General features: G+C 40.2%; 1 protein-coding gene across 4 annotated transcripts in view; it reads left to right on the top strand.

Moving 5' to 3' along the window:
* The window catches only part of ADAMTSL1 (ADAMTS like 1), an 859,402-nt gene that overhangs the window by 489,538 nt on the left and 352,246 nt on the right, over positions 1-17,618 (top strand). The window contains exons 1-2 of one of the 4 annotated variants that reach the window (XM_057498726.1): positions 5,820-5,902; positions 6,172-6,368. The exons of 2 other annotated variants lie outside the window; for them this stretch is intronic. In XM_057498726.1, the coding sequence (XP_057354709.1) occupies positions 6,306-6,368 (63 nt within the window). In that variant the 5' untranslated portion in view covers positions 5,820-5,902; positions 6,172-6,305. Of the gene's footprint in view, positions 1-5,819; positions 5,903-5,962; positions 6,369-17,618 lie in introns of those variants that run through there. One more of the 4 variants, XM_036888144.2, reaches the window with a different exon arrangement.

A 17,618-nucleotide genomic window follows, 5' to 3' on the forward strand; every position in this document is an offset into this window, starting at 1 on the left:
TGTCTGGCTCTGGTATAATTATTTTATCTGCGGAGAATGATGTCATGGAAATAGTACTAAACTAAGAATCAAGGGCCTTGGATTTATATATTACACTTGGGTTTCATATATAAATATTACAACCATAATTCAAACCTCAGTGATTAAATTGGTGTCTCTCTGTGTCAAAAAAGCTACAAAAGACAGTTTATCTGTTGCCAGAATTTTCTATTTATCCTGCCTTGCATACAGTAGGCACTCAGTAAGTGTTTCTTGAATCTAATTTAGTAACAAACCTGTGACACAATCCCAGCAATGTGGAAAAAGGAAGAATGAGGACCACTGGTTTGGGGGCGGGGAGCAATTCTATTTTCCCAGGGCAGCTCCAAGCTCTTCAAGTTTGCTTTCTTGGTGAGGGACAGTTCTAGCACTAGACTCTAAATTATGATAATGATTTTTTTCCAATAATTTTTTTAGGATTTTTAAACACATAGAAAAGTTGACAGACATGTACAGTGGACACTCATATGCCCAACACCTAGCACAGTGATGATTTATTGATCTTTTATTACATTGTACAGGCTCTGAGGTAGACTCTGCAAACCCCTCATGCCACTGCCCACAACCGCCCTGCAGTGCGGAACAATACTTTCATCATTTAACAGCCTAAAACAAAAACAAACAAAAACCGGGCTCAGAGTCTCTCAGCAATTCATTTCCTTAAAGCCCTCCGGTAGTAGGTAGAACAGCTATGGTTTGAACTCTCTGGCTCCTAAATCTGGGTTCTTTCCACTACCCCAAGCAGCCTCAAGAATCCCTCTCTGCACTGGCTAGGGTCCCAGATTCTAACCAAGTGCCTACAGTGTGAGCAGCCCTGAATTAAGCATTCTAGGCAATAGGAAGAAATGTAAGCTGAGGCTCTTAGTGCTTCCCAGGCAACCAGAGATGAGAGAATGAATCAAATCAAATTTTAAAATTTGTTGAGTTCCTTCCATATGTAACGTGTAGTGCTAGACATTTTGAAGGGAGAGATCACTGAGTATGTAATCTGAGACTGTGGGACAAAGAATATTTTTAAAACCTGTTTTCCCCTTTAAGCAGACTGAAACTGTGGGTCAGGGTGAGACAAAGCCAGGGCCTCACATATTCCTGTTTTTCTCTCTGCTTCCTGGGTCCTCACCTGCAAAGACTTTTCCCTTTTCCTATCCTAAAGCCTCTGTATATCTCAAAGTCTATGTCAATTTCTTTTTCTCCCATTGGATATTCATCACTGAGTCCTGAAATGCACAATGACCTCTCCCTTCAGTGAGCCCCTGCAGTCCTCTGCTATACAGAGAAGCAGCAGAGCCTAGTGGTCAGGCACAGATGTCCCCGAGGTCTTGGCCCTTCCCCTTTCTGCATATGCGATCTTGGAAAAGTATTTAATTCTCTGGGCCTCAGCTGTCTCTGTTGAAGGGGATACGTTGGTCAAGGATTCTTCTGCAGAGTGCAGCATTTACTCTTGCTAATTTAAGCAGAAAGTGTGATATTAATGAGTATTAATTAACTCACAGAAAATTGAAATTGCCAACAAATAAAGACTATAATTTGAGCTATCTGAATACTCCTATGCAACTCTACAACAACCTATCTGCGGCTCTTCCATAACCAGGAAGTCACCTGATGAGTGGAAATGCAAGGGCTGCAAGTAGGCTGCCCACCTTCTCTGTTCCAGCTAATAAACTACTTGCCCCAAGCCTGCCTCTGGACTGCCACAAAGGAAGTAACTAATTCGCATGGCTGTAGACAAACTGCCTTGCTCTGTAGCTATTTTTTTAGGCAGAGCGAGCAAAATATGGTCTCAGCCTCACTTCCTCCTTCCAGATCTTATGGGAGTGCTTCTGAGTGACCCAATCTAAACTACATCCAGCACCTTAGCTGCAAGGGAGTCTGGGAAATGTAGTTTCTGGGTTTTTGGCCTGTGTGATTCAGGAAGGCACTGGTGGAAATGGATGTTGACTGCTGATCCACCATGAATCACATCCATCTGAGAAGAATAAGTGTGCTACTCCACAGGTGGTTGTAAGGATTACATGAAATAGTAAGTATAAAGTACTTAGAATAGTGCTTGGCACATGGGAGACTCTCCATAAATGTAGCTGTTTTCATCAGTCAACTTCACAGAGAGTTGTCCAGAAAAAAGTCAAATTACCTTAGATATAGTAGCACCAAATTCCCACCTGCTAATAAGTAACTAATGAACCCACTTATCACATAAGAATACCAGTTTCATCATCTACAAACTGAGGCTCATAATCACTCTATGGTATAGAATTTCTGTGCATCTCACATTAGCTCATATGTGAAAAGTGGTTTGAAAATTGTAGCAGAAGCTCCAATTACTTTGGCATTAAATAGATATTAGGTGAATTAGAGAGCTACAGACTCCACCACAAATTCCAGCCCTGCCCCTGAGAATAGCAGTCAGCTTCCTATAGTTTCACCTTATTCATCCTCACACCATTTTTTCCTCTCTTTAATTTTCAGAATTAGCCAGGGAAATCAAACTGCTCCCGCACATGCCTGTGAGGGTGGTAAGGCACAGGCACTGCCATCACCACCCCTTCCCCACCTGCCTGGCCAGTGCTCCCTACCCCGAGCACTTGCCAGAAGACCCTCTGCCCTCTCAGCGCCAAGCACTGTGACTGGAGGGCCCTGCGAGGAGGCTCAACCTCAGGAGTAGACAGGTGGCTCTGGCATGAACACTGTAATGCGTTCTCCCCTGGGAGAGAAATTCCACACGTTTAGCTCACTCTTTCCTGCCATAAAGCACACTGAATGTTAACAGCTTGCTCCTGTCCAAGCCGGTGTTTTTTAAATTAAGTATTGTTAAATCCATACCATTTGGAATGATGCTTCAGACATCCCTGACACTCTCTCTCTTGCCTCTGCTTTCCTTTCCCTGCTTTATTGTGCAGGCAGCCGGGAAGTGGCATTATGGTATGGCAGCCACCACTGCTGCCCAGACACTGGCAGACGGCTTTAATTTAGACACCTGAAGAGGAAAACGGAGCTCGGCCAATGCCCGGCTCTGATGCTATAGGGGCCTTTCCCAGGCTGCTGCTGTTAGTATGGATCTAGCTTACTTAGGGTTTTATGTTGTTTTTCCTTGGCACTGAAAAAGGTCTTAGAAATGACAAAGTTGGGAGACAGAGAAGCTGTAGATTAAAATAAGAGATTTTCCATTGTCAGGTAACAGACACCCACAATAAAACCTGGTAGCCTGCCTTCTGCTCCCTTACTTTCTCTATAAACACCCCTTCAAGCAGCATGACACCACAGCCAACATCTGAAAATGTGTGTGTGTGTGTGCACATATATGCACATACCTGTACATGTGTATGTATATATGTATACTCCCATGTATACACATCTATATGTGTGTGTGTGTATATATATATGTAAATGAGATGAAAGCTATTTAGAGTCAGAAGACCTGATTCAAAGGCCAGTTCTAGCCAGTGGGGCCTGAGGCAAATCTCTTACCTTCTCTGGGCCTCAGTTTCTACATATATAAAATGGGGGTGAGTACTTAACCAGCTTCACAGAGTTGGTCATGCAGACCAAAGGAGATTGTGGGTGTAAAATCATTTTATAAACCTTGAAGGTACCACATAAATTTTGTGGTATTAGCTCATCCCCAAAACTGACCTCAATCCCCCTAACCCTGCTTGAGTTTGTTCTCCTTTTTCTGGAGTTACAGTCAGCTTGGAGTTTTCCCTGTGCTGTGTAGTGCTTCACTGTACAATTGCTTTTGCTAGTTACTCTGGGCATTTCCAACAGGAAAGGAGATGTGACAAGCATAGGGACCAGAGGTGTGAGACGTGGCGGGCATCCTGCAGGCATTCAACAAATGATTGAGGGCTTCACTTTAAGATATTGTACTACTATTCCATGACTTCACTGAGGTGACCATCTTGCCATACATTGGCATGTCCATCAACCCTTGAAAGCAGAAATCTCTGACTCAGAATATCCAGACAGCTGTTATTTCCAAAGCAGGAAGGAATCTAGACTAGCATACTGGTGGCTACCAGTTTTTCTCTGAACATGACAATTTTCTTTCTATTCTTCTGTTTATGGTATTACATCATTACCATTGTTGCTACTATTCCTTCTACCACCTCCTGTTCTCTTTGGATCTACCTAACGCGTGATGGTTATGTGTGAAGAGGCAAGAAGGAGCGCTAGGTAACATACTCTATTTTAGAGAACTAGTTAAAACTCTTTAGCTAATGACTCTCATGGAAGAAAAAAACCCTGTAACTGAAAACTCTAATTTGTGAGAGAGACATTTAACATAGCTTTATTAATAGAAGTTTATTCCATCAGTTCTCTTTTTTTAATATGAGGATTTCAGATAACACTAGTGAAGCATTCTTACATCTACTCGTGAATACTCTTGAGCTTATGATCAGTAGCTAGTTTTTGAGAGATTTGTAAAACTCATCTTTCTGCAATGGAAAATCAAACTTAAAGAATAGGATTCTTTGTTGTGGATATGTAGTATCTGTTCTCCCAGCTGAGGAAAAAGGTAGATCCTTGTATGCAGTGACTTTCCTAACATGTTGAAAATGGGAATTTTAAAGTCCTTCTGTCTTTAATTGATATACCCAATGAAGTAAGTAACCTGATGTTGAACAACCCACTTTCCTTCACCTTTCTGAAAAGCAATGCAGCAGGTATGTACATAGGCAGACCTGCCTGTATTCACATGCCTATTATGGCTTGATCAGGTTTTCCATATTTGCATGTTTCCTGCCTCTTGTCAGTGTTTCTATTAATGAAAAGAAAGAACATTACTTCTAAATGCCTTCTACCTTCACCATATATTTTTCTGGACTATCAGGAGATCTACAAAGGAAAACTTCCTGGTGACATACCTATGGAAATGGAAGGCCAGGTTTGCTGTTTCATTCTTTCAAAAAACTCAACGATTTCCTTAGCAGATAAGGAGAAAGACATCCTTGTTTGACACTTGACACTTTCTAAAGCTGTAATAAAATCCTCCTCTGGTAGAGTCAAGTTTGCTTGCTGGTGGGATAACCGGACTCAGAAGCTTCCTGACCTTCCCTTTGCTGTCGCTGGCCTTGTTGGCATTTCATTGCTCTGCTCATTCGCACTTCCTCCAGGGCTGACTGGATCTGGAAGGTCAATTCCTGGTCCAACCCTCTTGCCACAGTAGAAGGTAAAGGAGGTAAAGTTCCCTTCAGCCTTTCCTGCTGCCTTATAGCAGCTCTGGTAAAGGACGTGATAAGGAGGAGCCTGAAACTGTTGGTTAAAAGGTTTTAGGATTAACTGAGGATTTAATTCATCCTTTCTTTCCCTGACCCACTAAAGCAGATAGCTGAGAGTTGGCGGTGTGTCAAAACCAAGCTGTTCCTTAACCTCAAATTTCATCTCCACTCATCCCAGAGTCTTTGTTAAAGGGCTTCTTTTTAAACTAGGGGATCGAAATTTCTGATTGTGCCATTAATATAGCACGCTTGGATGTTTTCAACTGTCACTTTACAAGGAGGCAACTTGCTTTATATCCCCCAGACCAAGTCATTAATACACATTGTAACTTCTGCCATTATTCAGGTTTAGTGAGGAGCTCTCAAACACTTACATAGTCTCTCCTTTCCAAGCCGAGGGGGAAAAGAAAGAGGAACTTTATGGGAGAGGAAAAAAGCAGTTGTACAGAACACATTTAAAAGGCATGTTAAGTCAGTTTTGTCTATGGTTCTTTCCCTTTATGGCATATGTTATGTATTGACAGGGATTAAGTTTCTCTGCTGAATGGAACAATACAGATTCACAGGGAGCTACTGTACTTCACAGAGCAACAGGCAGCAGCACAGGCAAGTGGCATGTAGAAATGTCTCTCACAAAGACTAACCAGGTCAGTGAAAAACACAGGGCTTTGCTTCATCTCTTGCAGTTCTGCATCTTTGGCATTTCTCTTCTCGCTCTGCTGCGTGCTCTGCTCTCCTTTCTCTCTCCTCCTTTCCTCCCTTTTTCTGCTTGCACTGTTACACTTTCTCTGTCCCCCTGGCTTTGTTATTCAGCATGTCTGATTAGCAGGAGCCTGATTGGCTGGCTGCCTGCTCCAAGAGAGATTCCATTCAGCTTACCCCCCACCCATCCACCCACCCACCCACCCTCGGTCAGGAAATGTGAGCGGAGCTGATGGAAGCTGATAGGCAGGGCTGGAGTGTCAGCACCAGTACTGGATGTGACAGCAGGCAGAGGAGCACTGAGCAGCTTATTCACTGTCCGATTCGGATTCCGGCAAGGATCCAAGCATGGAATGCTGCCGTCGGGCACCTTCTGGCACACCGCTCCTCTTTCTGGCTTTCCTGCTCCTGGTAAATGCCTTTTCATTTCAATATGTTGCCATTGCCATTTAGTCTGGGTGCTGTTGGGGTGCTGTGTGTGTGTGTGTGTGTCTTTATCTTCAAATGCCAGGTAAAATAATTTACATAATTTTTAAAAACTTTCTTCCAAACTTTAACCTTAATTTCCCAAGCAAAATAAAGTCTGCACAAGTTTGTGGGATTCGTTAGAGGTATATAATAAGTTTGAGACACCAACTTTGGGGTATACTGCATAGAGCTTGTGAGTTGAGGACTGTATAAATGGTGGTGTGTGTGCTTGGAATTTGGGGAACAGTCGTCCTGAAATCGCACTCACTCACTGTGGTGCTTCTGGAGTTTTGTGGAGGACCGGCTGTGAGGGGCTTTCCCCCCGCCTTTTGTGAATTCTTCTCCCTCTGTGCACATGTACTCCTGTACTCCGGGACCAGGTGAAAGAGGGAATGAGAGCCTCTTTGCAGCCAACCCAGATTATAGCTCATAATTACTGCAAATCATCTATGGATACAAGTTAATGCTAGTATTTATGCATTGAGGATTATGTTCTTTGATCTCAGATCTGCTTTTGAAGAAAAAGAAAATGCTGACTTTTTGTTCGGCTGCTTTCCACCGTCACAGTGATAAGATGCTCTGCTCTTGAACATCAGCACACACTGCATTTTTGACTCAAAGTAAATGTTCCGTTGTGACTCATACTTGGTTTTATGGGCAGAAAATGAACATTTACTGTCCAAAAAATATCCACACTCAAAATATTAATAGCAATGCACACTTTTTTAAACCGGAGTATTCTGGGCAGGCAGCTTAGTAAGCCTCATCTGAAGGTTTGATTCCAATATTTGCACAAGATATCCAAACAAGCGTGATTGTAGCTCTCCCTGTCACATTTATGGCATGCCATCCCTTCCTCAGAAGGTAACAAGGCAAGAAAGGAACAAGGTAAAAACACGATGAAGATATAGGTTGCATTGATTTGTTGATGGTGAGGAATGCTTTGTTCTGATTACACAAATTTGAACTGTGCTATCATTTTGAAGAAGGGAAGCAAGCCATTTGGTACAAATTGGAAAACTCCAGGATGATTCATCAGATAAGAGTAATCAGACAGTGTTTAAAATATTTTATACATTCCCACTTCTTATTTGCATCACTGTGGCCAAGAAATCATTTGCTGTTGCAAATGTTGTAAATACAGAAACCGATTTTCCAGCTTTCATAGAAATTTAAAGGCAAACTGAATTTTAAGCATGAATGGACTGTAAATTTTAGCTGTTCGAGGAGTATGAAAAGTAGAATGTTTAGGTGTGCCTTATGACTAGTGGAGCAAGCAGTTTATGAAAGGTGTCTCATTTTTTCCATATGGGACGTGTCACTAATATACACACCATTAGTTTGCCTGTCTTTCCTGCTTTGTGATTTTTAAAAAGTGTGTGCTATTTTCCCATCTAATTGCATCATAAGGAAAATTACCAGTACACATTACTTTTTTGGTATCTTCATATGGAAATATGATCTCACTGTACTTTGGAAAAACTTTTCCATTCAGGAATAGATTGTTCTACCCATTTGGCAAATGCATTATGTCCTCCTTTGATATCTTGAATATTCACATGTGTATTTGAGCATATAATTAGGGAGGAAAAAAGGAGTGTTTGCTTAATTCAGATTTATAAGAAAGTGTATTTTGTTTAAATTATAATAATTGTATTATGAGGATAAAATGAAGTTAAACCCAAGTTTGTTTTGGCCTATATTTGAATGATTTGGGTTTCTGAAAGTTATGCTAGAAAAGAAGGTGAACTGACTGGTGAGCACCAAGATGGAGCCCTGTGCAGCGTAATAGCACACGTAATATGCCATGTATGGTGTGTAAGAGTGCGCCAAACCCAAGGCTGGTTGTTTGAAAAACATTATAAGGAATCCTCAAAGTAACTTTGCAAATAAGGCATTTTAAAACCCATTTTACAGATAAGGAAACAATGAAGCCAAAGGTCAAATAATGGAGAGAAAATGTCTGTTTTGTACTATGTCTGTAAAATGTTTAGCAATGATGGAACAATGGCATAGGTTAGCCGGTAGTCTTTGTGGGAGTTATTTTAGTTTTCTTGCATCATCTTGGCCATTAAAGACATGTACAGTATTATAGGCATTTGTTTTACTTGCTCATTACCCTCCCCCTTCAGCTCTGCAGCCAAAATTAAATCATTGCCCTAAGAGAAAGTGACTTTAGCCTCTTCACTAAGTTGACTTAGAACTAGAAGTGTGATGTTGTCCTGCTCAACCTTCAGTCTGGACAGAGAAATTGAACTGGATGGCTTATTTTTCTTATAATTCTTTCACATATTATGAAAGTCTGTCTACTCTTAGAATTAATACAAGAAGTTGTTAAAGATCCCTTTAACATAATTGGAACATACCCCTTTGCTTAGCAGCAAGAGCCCTTTTCTACTTCAAAACAGCCTTCTTCTCACTGGTAGCTAAATCATCTGTATAATGATGTGGTTCTTAAGTGGGTACAGATATCGAATATTGTTCATCCTTAGTTTTGTCGAAGTCCTTTCCCCTTCAAGTATTATTCCTGACAGAATAAGGTTCCAGTGTCTTTTGTATCTATTTTAGGTTACCACCCATATTTTCATGCAAAGCTTACACATCATAGCCTTCTTTTTCACTCTGGGCAGTTGTCCTGATCAAGAGATTTCATCCTGATATTCAGGTCAAATTAAGCCACATAACCCAACTTTTCCCATCTTCCTACCCTGCTCCCCTTTTTCATTCTCCTTCCTTTGTCCCAATTGTTTAGCTCCAAAGGAATGTGGCAAAACCATGACCGGCCATTGACATATGTGTCCATCCAAATTTGAAGTCAAATCACTTCTTGTCAGAAAGGCATTTAATCAAATTTGCATTCGCTTTTTGTTTCTTTTAAGTGGTTTTAAGCTCTTTTGCCTGCTATTGTGGGAGTTGCAAGAGTAACACTCAGAATTATAATAAAGTACATGTGTTTTCCTGTTGAATTTCTTTTTCTTCTCTGCGCTAATTTATACATGGAAAGTAGTCAAACACAATAGCCCATTCCTTTCAGTCTCTCTGGCCCTCTCCTCCACTATTATCTAAGTAGATCTATCTTGGATGGCGAGAAGCACCATTAGCTTGTGGAATGAATGTTAAATCCCTTATTCACTGTGGCCTGCTCCAATAAGTGGTGTGTGTGTGTGTGTGTGTGTGTGTGTGTGTCTGGGTGCACAAGGGCCTTTCTCTAACTGTTCTCTCTACATCTATTTATTATTCTCATGCCTAGATTGTCCTTAAATCAAGCTTCAGATATTGCATGTAAATCTGCAGAGCATATGAGATATTTATTTAAACATTATTTTCTTCAATTTTCTTTTGAAATTTCTTGTCTAGACATGGTCAGCTATATTTTTGTTTTCTCAGGCTCCTCCTGTTTTTAGTGTTTTGGTCAGCTCAGGACCATTTTCTGGCCCCTGTTACTGTTTTCATGTGAACCACTTCTGTTGCTTCGTGTATGTTGAGAGAAGTATGTCCAATAGTGGTCACTAGTGAACTACAAAAGAATCCTGTTACACCAGGAAAGTTTTTACTTGAGAGACTACATGGATATGGAAGACTTATGAAAGAAAAAAGGGAATGTATTTGTTCATGCATTTATGCAAGTGTTAATAAGTGGTGATTCCCCTTTACCAGTACATATGAACAAAGTGCAAAGCAGTCCTCTAGCATACCATGGGGTAAGCTATTATTCAGACTTAGCAGCTGCACAAAGTTTGTTCTTATATCCTAATGACAAAATTAAACTGAAGATTTGTGCAACTTTTATCAGCAAAGAGTAGTTAACCCCTGTACATGTTACTCATTTTTTTAAAAATCCCAGTTAATATTGGTGAATTTGCATAGGAATTATGTTTAGATGAGACATAGTCTGGTGTTTTAGTTCTCCCCTTTATTGTTGTTTAATCAAAATATAATTTTAAACTCTTTCAGGAAAAGCACTGCCCTCTGCAGTTCTGCATGTCCTGTAGCACCTAGTAGAGTGCCTTACATATACAGGTACCATAACTGCTTGTGAAGCAAATTAAGAGAGGAAAGGACTTACCAAGACTAACACATGGTTCTCTTTCTCCACACATTCTGTGTTTCCCAACTTGATATATATGGTCCAGCTTCTTAGGTCAAGTGACAGCTCTCTTTTAGCTTGTCTGTTTCAAGTTCCAGGTCTGTTTAAGTTTCTCACATCTCACTATTCAAGTTTCATTCTACCTTTCCCTCATTATGCACATTCTACCATTTCTTGTGGTCTCCTGAGTAGAGTGACCCAGAAGTGACCTCTTCCTAGTATGAGGAACATAGTCTTTTCATGAGTGAGAGCATTCCTTGAATCATCATGCATAGTCTACTGGTTAAGTGTGTTGAGATAATCACAGGAAAATATGTCTAAATCAAGTGGTACCATCTAGCTGACTTTACTAATTTTCTTCTGGAGAGCTGGCATCAAACTTGGTGTTTTCACCAGAATGAGACAAATTCATGTCATTTCTGTCTACATCATAAAAAAAAAAACATAGCATGTGGTTGACTTTTGGCTTGATTGGCAGTACTGGCTCATGAGCAGCTTAGGACTGGCATACCAGAGGTGATGTAAGTTCTAAAGGATCCTAATTGAAATAGGCCAGCACAGCTGTGTGGGGAGCCTGCCTGCTAACTGGGGTAAGCTGTTGCTATCAACCCCTTCTTTCCATGAGCTCAAAAATAAATGACTAAATCTCCCCAGTTCCCGAACTTCAAGATTAAAAACTACATTGAATAAAGCTCAGCTGTTCTGGTTTCCCCTCATAGGGCCTCTGCTGATGGGAGCACCCAGCATGTAGGTCAATTAGAAATTTTTGGTCATGTCAGGATGTCCCCATCGCAGCAGTCTGCAGCCAGTAGTGACCTCTGGCTTTTTATTTGTTGTATTTCCAGAGGCTCAGTATTTATAAGTCAGTTTGAATGTTTTCCTGTTTTTACTAATGGCCTATATTTCAGTCATAGACATATATCTTTTCTCATTAACTATTCCAACCTTCTTCAGAAGAAATACTATAATTTCTGTGTTTACCTACCCCACGTCCCAAACTCTACCAATGTGTAGCTCTACACATATAGTAAGCATTTAGTAATTGTTTGTCCGAGGCAATAATTTTGAATTGTAATCTCTACAATATTTTTTAATGAATTTCTTTGAGTTCTTGTGCTTCCTTGCATTTATTTCTGTCATTGTACTTCTTACTGTGTTTACAATTCTGTCTACTCCATGAAACTGTAACAGCAGGAGTGACTTGTTCTTCCTACCTCCATCAGAATGCCTGGTAATTAGGTCTCAATACATGTTGTTGAATGAATGAATAAATGAATGAACAAGAAGGACTTGGCAAGAAATGATGAAATGAGGGTCAAGTACAAGTAAGAAGGGAAAATGTGGATATCCATTTCACATGTGAAACATATCACTAATTCTGGTTTTGGTAAGATCAAGTCAACAATCTAATAAATTCCAAAGAGACAACATACATTTTGTTTTTCCTCTCTCTCTCTTAAACCCGTATCGCCACACACTGAACAACAATGGAACAACAATCCCTTTTGCTGTTGTTAATTATAATGAATTTTGCATGTTTCATATCTTTTTAAATCCATTTAGTCTCAAGTATTTTTCCCTTTATGAAATTTGTCCTCAGGGGAAAAAATGATATTTGCATTAGTCACAGTTCTATAAAACTGGAAGGTAGTTGTAATCTCTTATTTTAGCAGGGGTAATGCTATAGGTTCACCAAGACTCATTTCTTTTTCCTACTGGATGCAAAGATAAACAATATTTCCCAGCTTTCTCTGAGATTGGATGGTGCAACGTGATTGAGTTCTAGTCAGTGGAATAGTTAGAAGTGATATGTGGCACTAATATTTCCCACATAATCCTCCAGGCACCAAGGACTCTCTCTTTACCTGGCTGCTGGGTGCAGAGAATACAGTAAGAAGGATAGAGCTCTAGGGAATGGCAGAGCCACCAAGTGGAAAGCCAGGTCCCTGAATGACTACATGGAGCAGAGCCCTCATCTCCACTCTCACAGAATTACATCTGTGAGCATTCATTTAACCACAAGCAAGAAATAAACCTCTGTTGTGTGAAAACACAAAGATTTAGGAGAAAGTGTTGTTTGTTATACTGAAAACATTTTAAAATAAGATATGCTTCAAATTTAGATGCTATGCCTGTTACTACTACGTATAAGTACAAACTCCGCTTTCCATTTATTATATGGGAAAATTGAAATAAGCAGATGCCATGTCATCCTAATGGTGGTTTCATCTTTGTAGTTTGCCACTTATTACCTAGAGTGTGCTAAGTGCTGAGGGGTATGTGTCATCACTGCAGGAAAAATAGGAAAATGGGTCCCTGTTCATTTTTCAAACACAGAATCCAGGAGTGAGTGAAGCAGTAAGAAATGAGAAAAAAGAACCAAGGAAGGCATGGTTGTGGTAGAGAGAATCTCCTGGAGGAGAGCAGGACCAACGAACCCAGCCAAGGACACAGAACCACACAGACCCAAGAGTAAAGGAAACAGAGATACTGAGAAACTCCAGAAGACAACACTGGGGCTGCCCGAAAGGCACAATGTCAGCAAATAAACGAGTGAAAAAGTGTCAGAGAGAGAAGAGGCTCATAAATGCAAAGAAGACAAACGTTTCACACAGCAGCATATAAAGTGGAACACACTTCTGGAGTGCAACGAGTCTCAACTATCTTTGATACCTTTTTCTTAGAGGTGTCCAAGGTGTCATGAAAGAGCACTGGCTCTGGAGTATAAGTATCGGGGCTGTAGGTCTGATTCCACCTCTAAGATCTTGGCCTAGTCATGTAACTCACTTTAGCTTTTGTCTCCTCAGCCACACACTGTTGCCCACCCCACCTAACTCTCCAGGACACCATGAAAAGCAAATGCAGCATTAGATGTCGAGGTGTCTTGTACACTCCAAAGTAGTATCAAACTTCAAGTGATTACTTTCATTTATGTGAAAATTATTTATCTGTCACCAACTGTATACCCAACACAGAGTCAAGCTCCAGGGAAGATGGATTAAGATACAGCCCTTGCAATGAGAGGAGCTTGGTAGTTTGTTGGACATTTTTGTTGTCAAGTGTTTTATTTTAGTTTTCAAAAAAACTGTTCTGTAGGGAATAGTTCTGTAATGGACATTATTATGTTCAGTTGCCCCAGAAGCAGGCACATCTTATGAGTAACTCTGTTTCACCTGCTGAGATCCTGTTTAATCTTATCCATGTGTAACTGTAAATCATGGCATCCCACAGGTTATTAATGTATTATATCGGTGGATGTTATCAGTCAATATTGGACTGCAAACATTAAATTTTTTTCAGTTTCCATAGTTCAGAATATCAATTTGTGCAGCAGAACACACTAAAACAGTTTCTTAGTTAAGGCAAATTCTTTAGGGGAAAGCTTTTCTCAAAGCAAATTCTTATCATTGTGAGAACTAGCATTAATTTTGTGTGACTGATAGATATCTAGAGTGCTTTCATCTGCCTGCTGCCATTGGGGCATCAAGCTGGCAAACGTCTGCCCTCTCTAGCATCCACTACCTCATGCTTTCTCTGCAATGACCAAAGAATCTATCCAGAAATCAAGCATATTCCATTTGGAATTGTATTTCTCTAAGAGCAGTTGCGACAGGAGGTTGGATCTCCCTTTCGCACCGGATTTTTCTCTAGAATTCTTATTAAAATAATTACAACAAACCCAAAAAGATCTTGTGTATGGAAAGGGGAATAGTTGAAATAAAAGGACTAGCAGAAAAATCATGCATGTGAGCATACACCATTTATAATACAGGAGATTTATTCCACTTCAGAGGCAAGAAATTGCAGAACTCTAATAGTTTCACCACCTGTGAATTATTTGGGTGCACCTCATAAGCGGGCTCTTTCTTCTATTTGTTTAAAGAAATAAGTGGTATGTTCGCCAATTCTACACTACATTAATTTTCACAGGGTTTTCATTTTCGTCTTCATTACTTTTTCAGATTTTTTTCCAAAGCTTCTGCCATTCTCTAACTAAAGCTTTGGGTATTTTCCCCTTCTTTTTTTGTCCGGGGACTTTCTCTATTCTAGTCTGTTGGCATAAATGTTGGGACAAAGGAGAGAAGGCATGTGATAACCTAAGACATCCTGACATAAATTCTAAGAGCACTAAAGAAATGAGACAGGAAATTATGAGCAACCTGTAATAAATTCAAACTGTCCAATAAAATAAATATACCTCACTTTGTTCCCATAGTAAGTTATGGTAGAGTGTCCAATTTCTCAGCCTACTTTGCCGGCTGTAATCTCAGTCACCACTTGAAGTCTGCCAGAGTATTGTTCAAATATTGTACTTCATCAAGAGAACCCAAAATGAAAAAGGGTAATGGAAACAATAAGAACTCCTACTGTTCAGGTGCTGAGTAAGATTTGGAGGAAAGCTTTTTAGAAAAAGTCTCTTTTTTCATCATAGTTATTATAACCATTTGTCATTGAGCCCTGATATAATTTTCCTGATGTGCCACACACTTTTGTTTTCACTCTGGGTCTTGTAGCTGGTCTGAGATAACAAACATGCTTGGAAATTACTGTCACAGAGTTAGTTCAATTGACATTTGGATTCACAGGACATAGATTCATAGTGTTTTAAAACTAAAAGAAATCTCTGCAATAGCATAAGATGTGACCTCAGTTGACTGAGATCTCTTTGAAGCCAGGAGTTTGGTTTTATTTTGTCTTGAGTATCTTTGCATCTGCAGCACTGGGCAGTGAGTTTGATGTATACAAAGTGTTCACCATGAGTTTGTTGTTTGAATAAATGAATTCATCTCCTCTTCCAGCTCTTTCATTTTGCAGATAATTGAATTTAACCTACAAGTTTTTGCAAAGAGATTTGAGACATATTTTCCAGGAACACCTCGGAGGTGGATCCAGATCCTGGAGTCTGGAATCCCTTTCCTTTGAGTTCATACCCCTTTGAGAAACAGTTCATTCTCTTTGTATTCTACTGTATGGCCTCTAAGGACCTTTAAATAAGAGCCAGCCAAGCTGGCCATGGTAGAGAGGGGTTGAAATGTTGAACTGCTACAGGCAGCATAAACCAAGGACCTGGTGAAGCTGCTGAAAAATCATCCTGAGTTAAAACTCAAGGATCGTTGTTGGTTTTTCACCTGGCAGGAAGAGGGGACTGAGTCTGTAAAGCTTGTCTCTCACCCAAGACCTGTGTGATAGCAATAAGCTTCATTTCTCTTGCTTTCCATATCCATGGAGAATGTAAAATATTTGATGATGTATATGTGAAAATAACTTCATGTGGGACTTTGCACACTGCAGGTCTTCGAGTCACGAAGTGTTAACTTCCTTCCCTTCCCCTCAGTGCAAAATAACATATTCATTGCGAGCCTGCTGTTTACCTGGCTCTCTGCTAATACTGTGTTTACTGTGATGAACAAAACAGACATGGTCCTAAAGATGGGTCTTTCCACACATAATATCAGAAAGGATTTGAGCAGGAGAGTGGGGAGGACAGGGATTAATGAGCCCATACTTTCCATTGGTTTCATGTTGCTGTCATGATATTATTTTCTTTAAACTGTATATTTAACTATTGCTGATGTAAGGGGGTCTTTGCCTAAAGAAATAGACACATTAACTCATTATTTATAGTGATTTTAGAAAGAATGTGTTAGAAAAACTCTGAAACTCTAAAAATTTATATTTAAAGTCACTTATTTGAGTTATGCCTTTTTTTCCTGGAATCCTCTTTTTTAGTAATATTGAAACCTAAGCTTAATAAGTGTATTACTTGTCTTTGTTTGTTGATATGTAAACACCTGTCTCTTCATTTTAGAACTATGCTTATATAGTGAAACCTTTAAAATAGTCCCTCATTCAAGTGAATAAAAGGCCAATCAGTGGCATATAGAACACTAATGATAGTAGGTTTTTGCTCTGTGTAAACTATTTGCAGGCAGGAACTTTGTGAATCCTTGGGCATCACCCTGAAGACCAGTTAGCATGTACTCAGCTTTCTCCTAGGAGGGGTTCTGGTTTTCCAATGCCTCCCATGTCCCAGTTACTAACCCCAGCCTACCCTAGTCCAAGGCAGCCATTCTTACCCCTGGTGGTTCCACTTTGCTAACTTCAGTTTGGCAGAGCTGGTACTCCTGTCAGTCGGACTGTTTTGGCTCTAGACTCCAAGGTCTTGATGTTAAGAAACCCATCCTGCTGATTATGTCTGTTTTAGATTTCCATGTAATTGAAAGAAGTGATTCTCAAACTTGGGGATTTCATAAACTATCAATATTTCACAAGTAAATTAAGGGTATGTTTGCAGGCAGGTAGGAAGTAGTATGGAAAACAGTGTTTCTAGGGTTCTGTTTTGTTGAGCAAGGAAATTAAATCAACCTCTCTCACCTTAGTCAAATAAATGAAGAGACAGTGCTTGCTTCAATGCAAGAACCATTTTACCTAGATCTCATTATCAAATTATCATATCTTATGATATAGTCATGATTACTTTTCCCATTTTACAGATGAGAAAATTGGGGCAGAGGGAGGTTATATATCACGCTTCAGGTCACTCAGTCAGTAGTGGCAGAGTACAGATTTGAAGGCAGAGTTCATTCTTGTACCAACTCTGCCATTTGGTTTTACAGGTGCAAGTTTACTTGAATTAGCCAAAAGTTCAAAGTGCAAGATTTCAGAAGAAAACCTAACTAAACACAGTTAGCTTTATGGAAAACTGAGCAATGTCCTTATTTTTGTCTTTACTTGTTCTTTGTATCAGTGCAAACTTTGTTATGGCCTGACCTGCTCGATGCCCAACATTTTCCTTGGGTCACAAAGATAAACAAGACAGTCGTAGCCCCCAGGAAACTCACAGACTCCAAATAAGCTTTAAAGAGATAACCCAGAGGCCGGAGTGGTGGGGGATCGAGGGTGCTGTTATGGCACCAAGGAACAGGACAAGGAAGCTGGCATTTATCATCAGTGGTGTCCAAGGCTCTGTACTAGGCAGAGAATAACTCAGCTTTGAGGTGGGTCAGTGAGGGTGACGTGAACAAGAACACCTGAGGTGAGGGTCACAGGATCGTGGTAGCTCGCCAGGTAGACATGGGAGGATGGGCATTCCAGCAGAGGGGCCT

This window comes from Manis pentadactyla, chromosome 3 (genome assembly GCF_030020395.1).
Source record: "Manis pentadactyla isolate mManPen7 chromosome 3, mManPen7.hap1, whole genome shotgun sequence".
NCBI lineage: Eukaryota > Metazoa > Chordata > Mammalia > Pholidota > Manidae > Manis > Manis pentadactyla.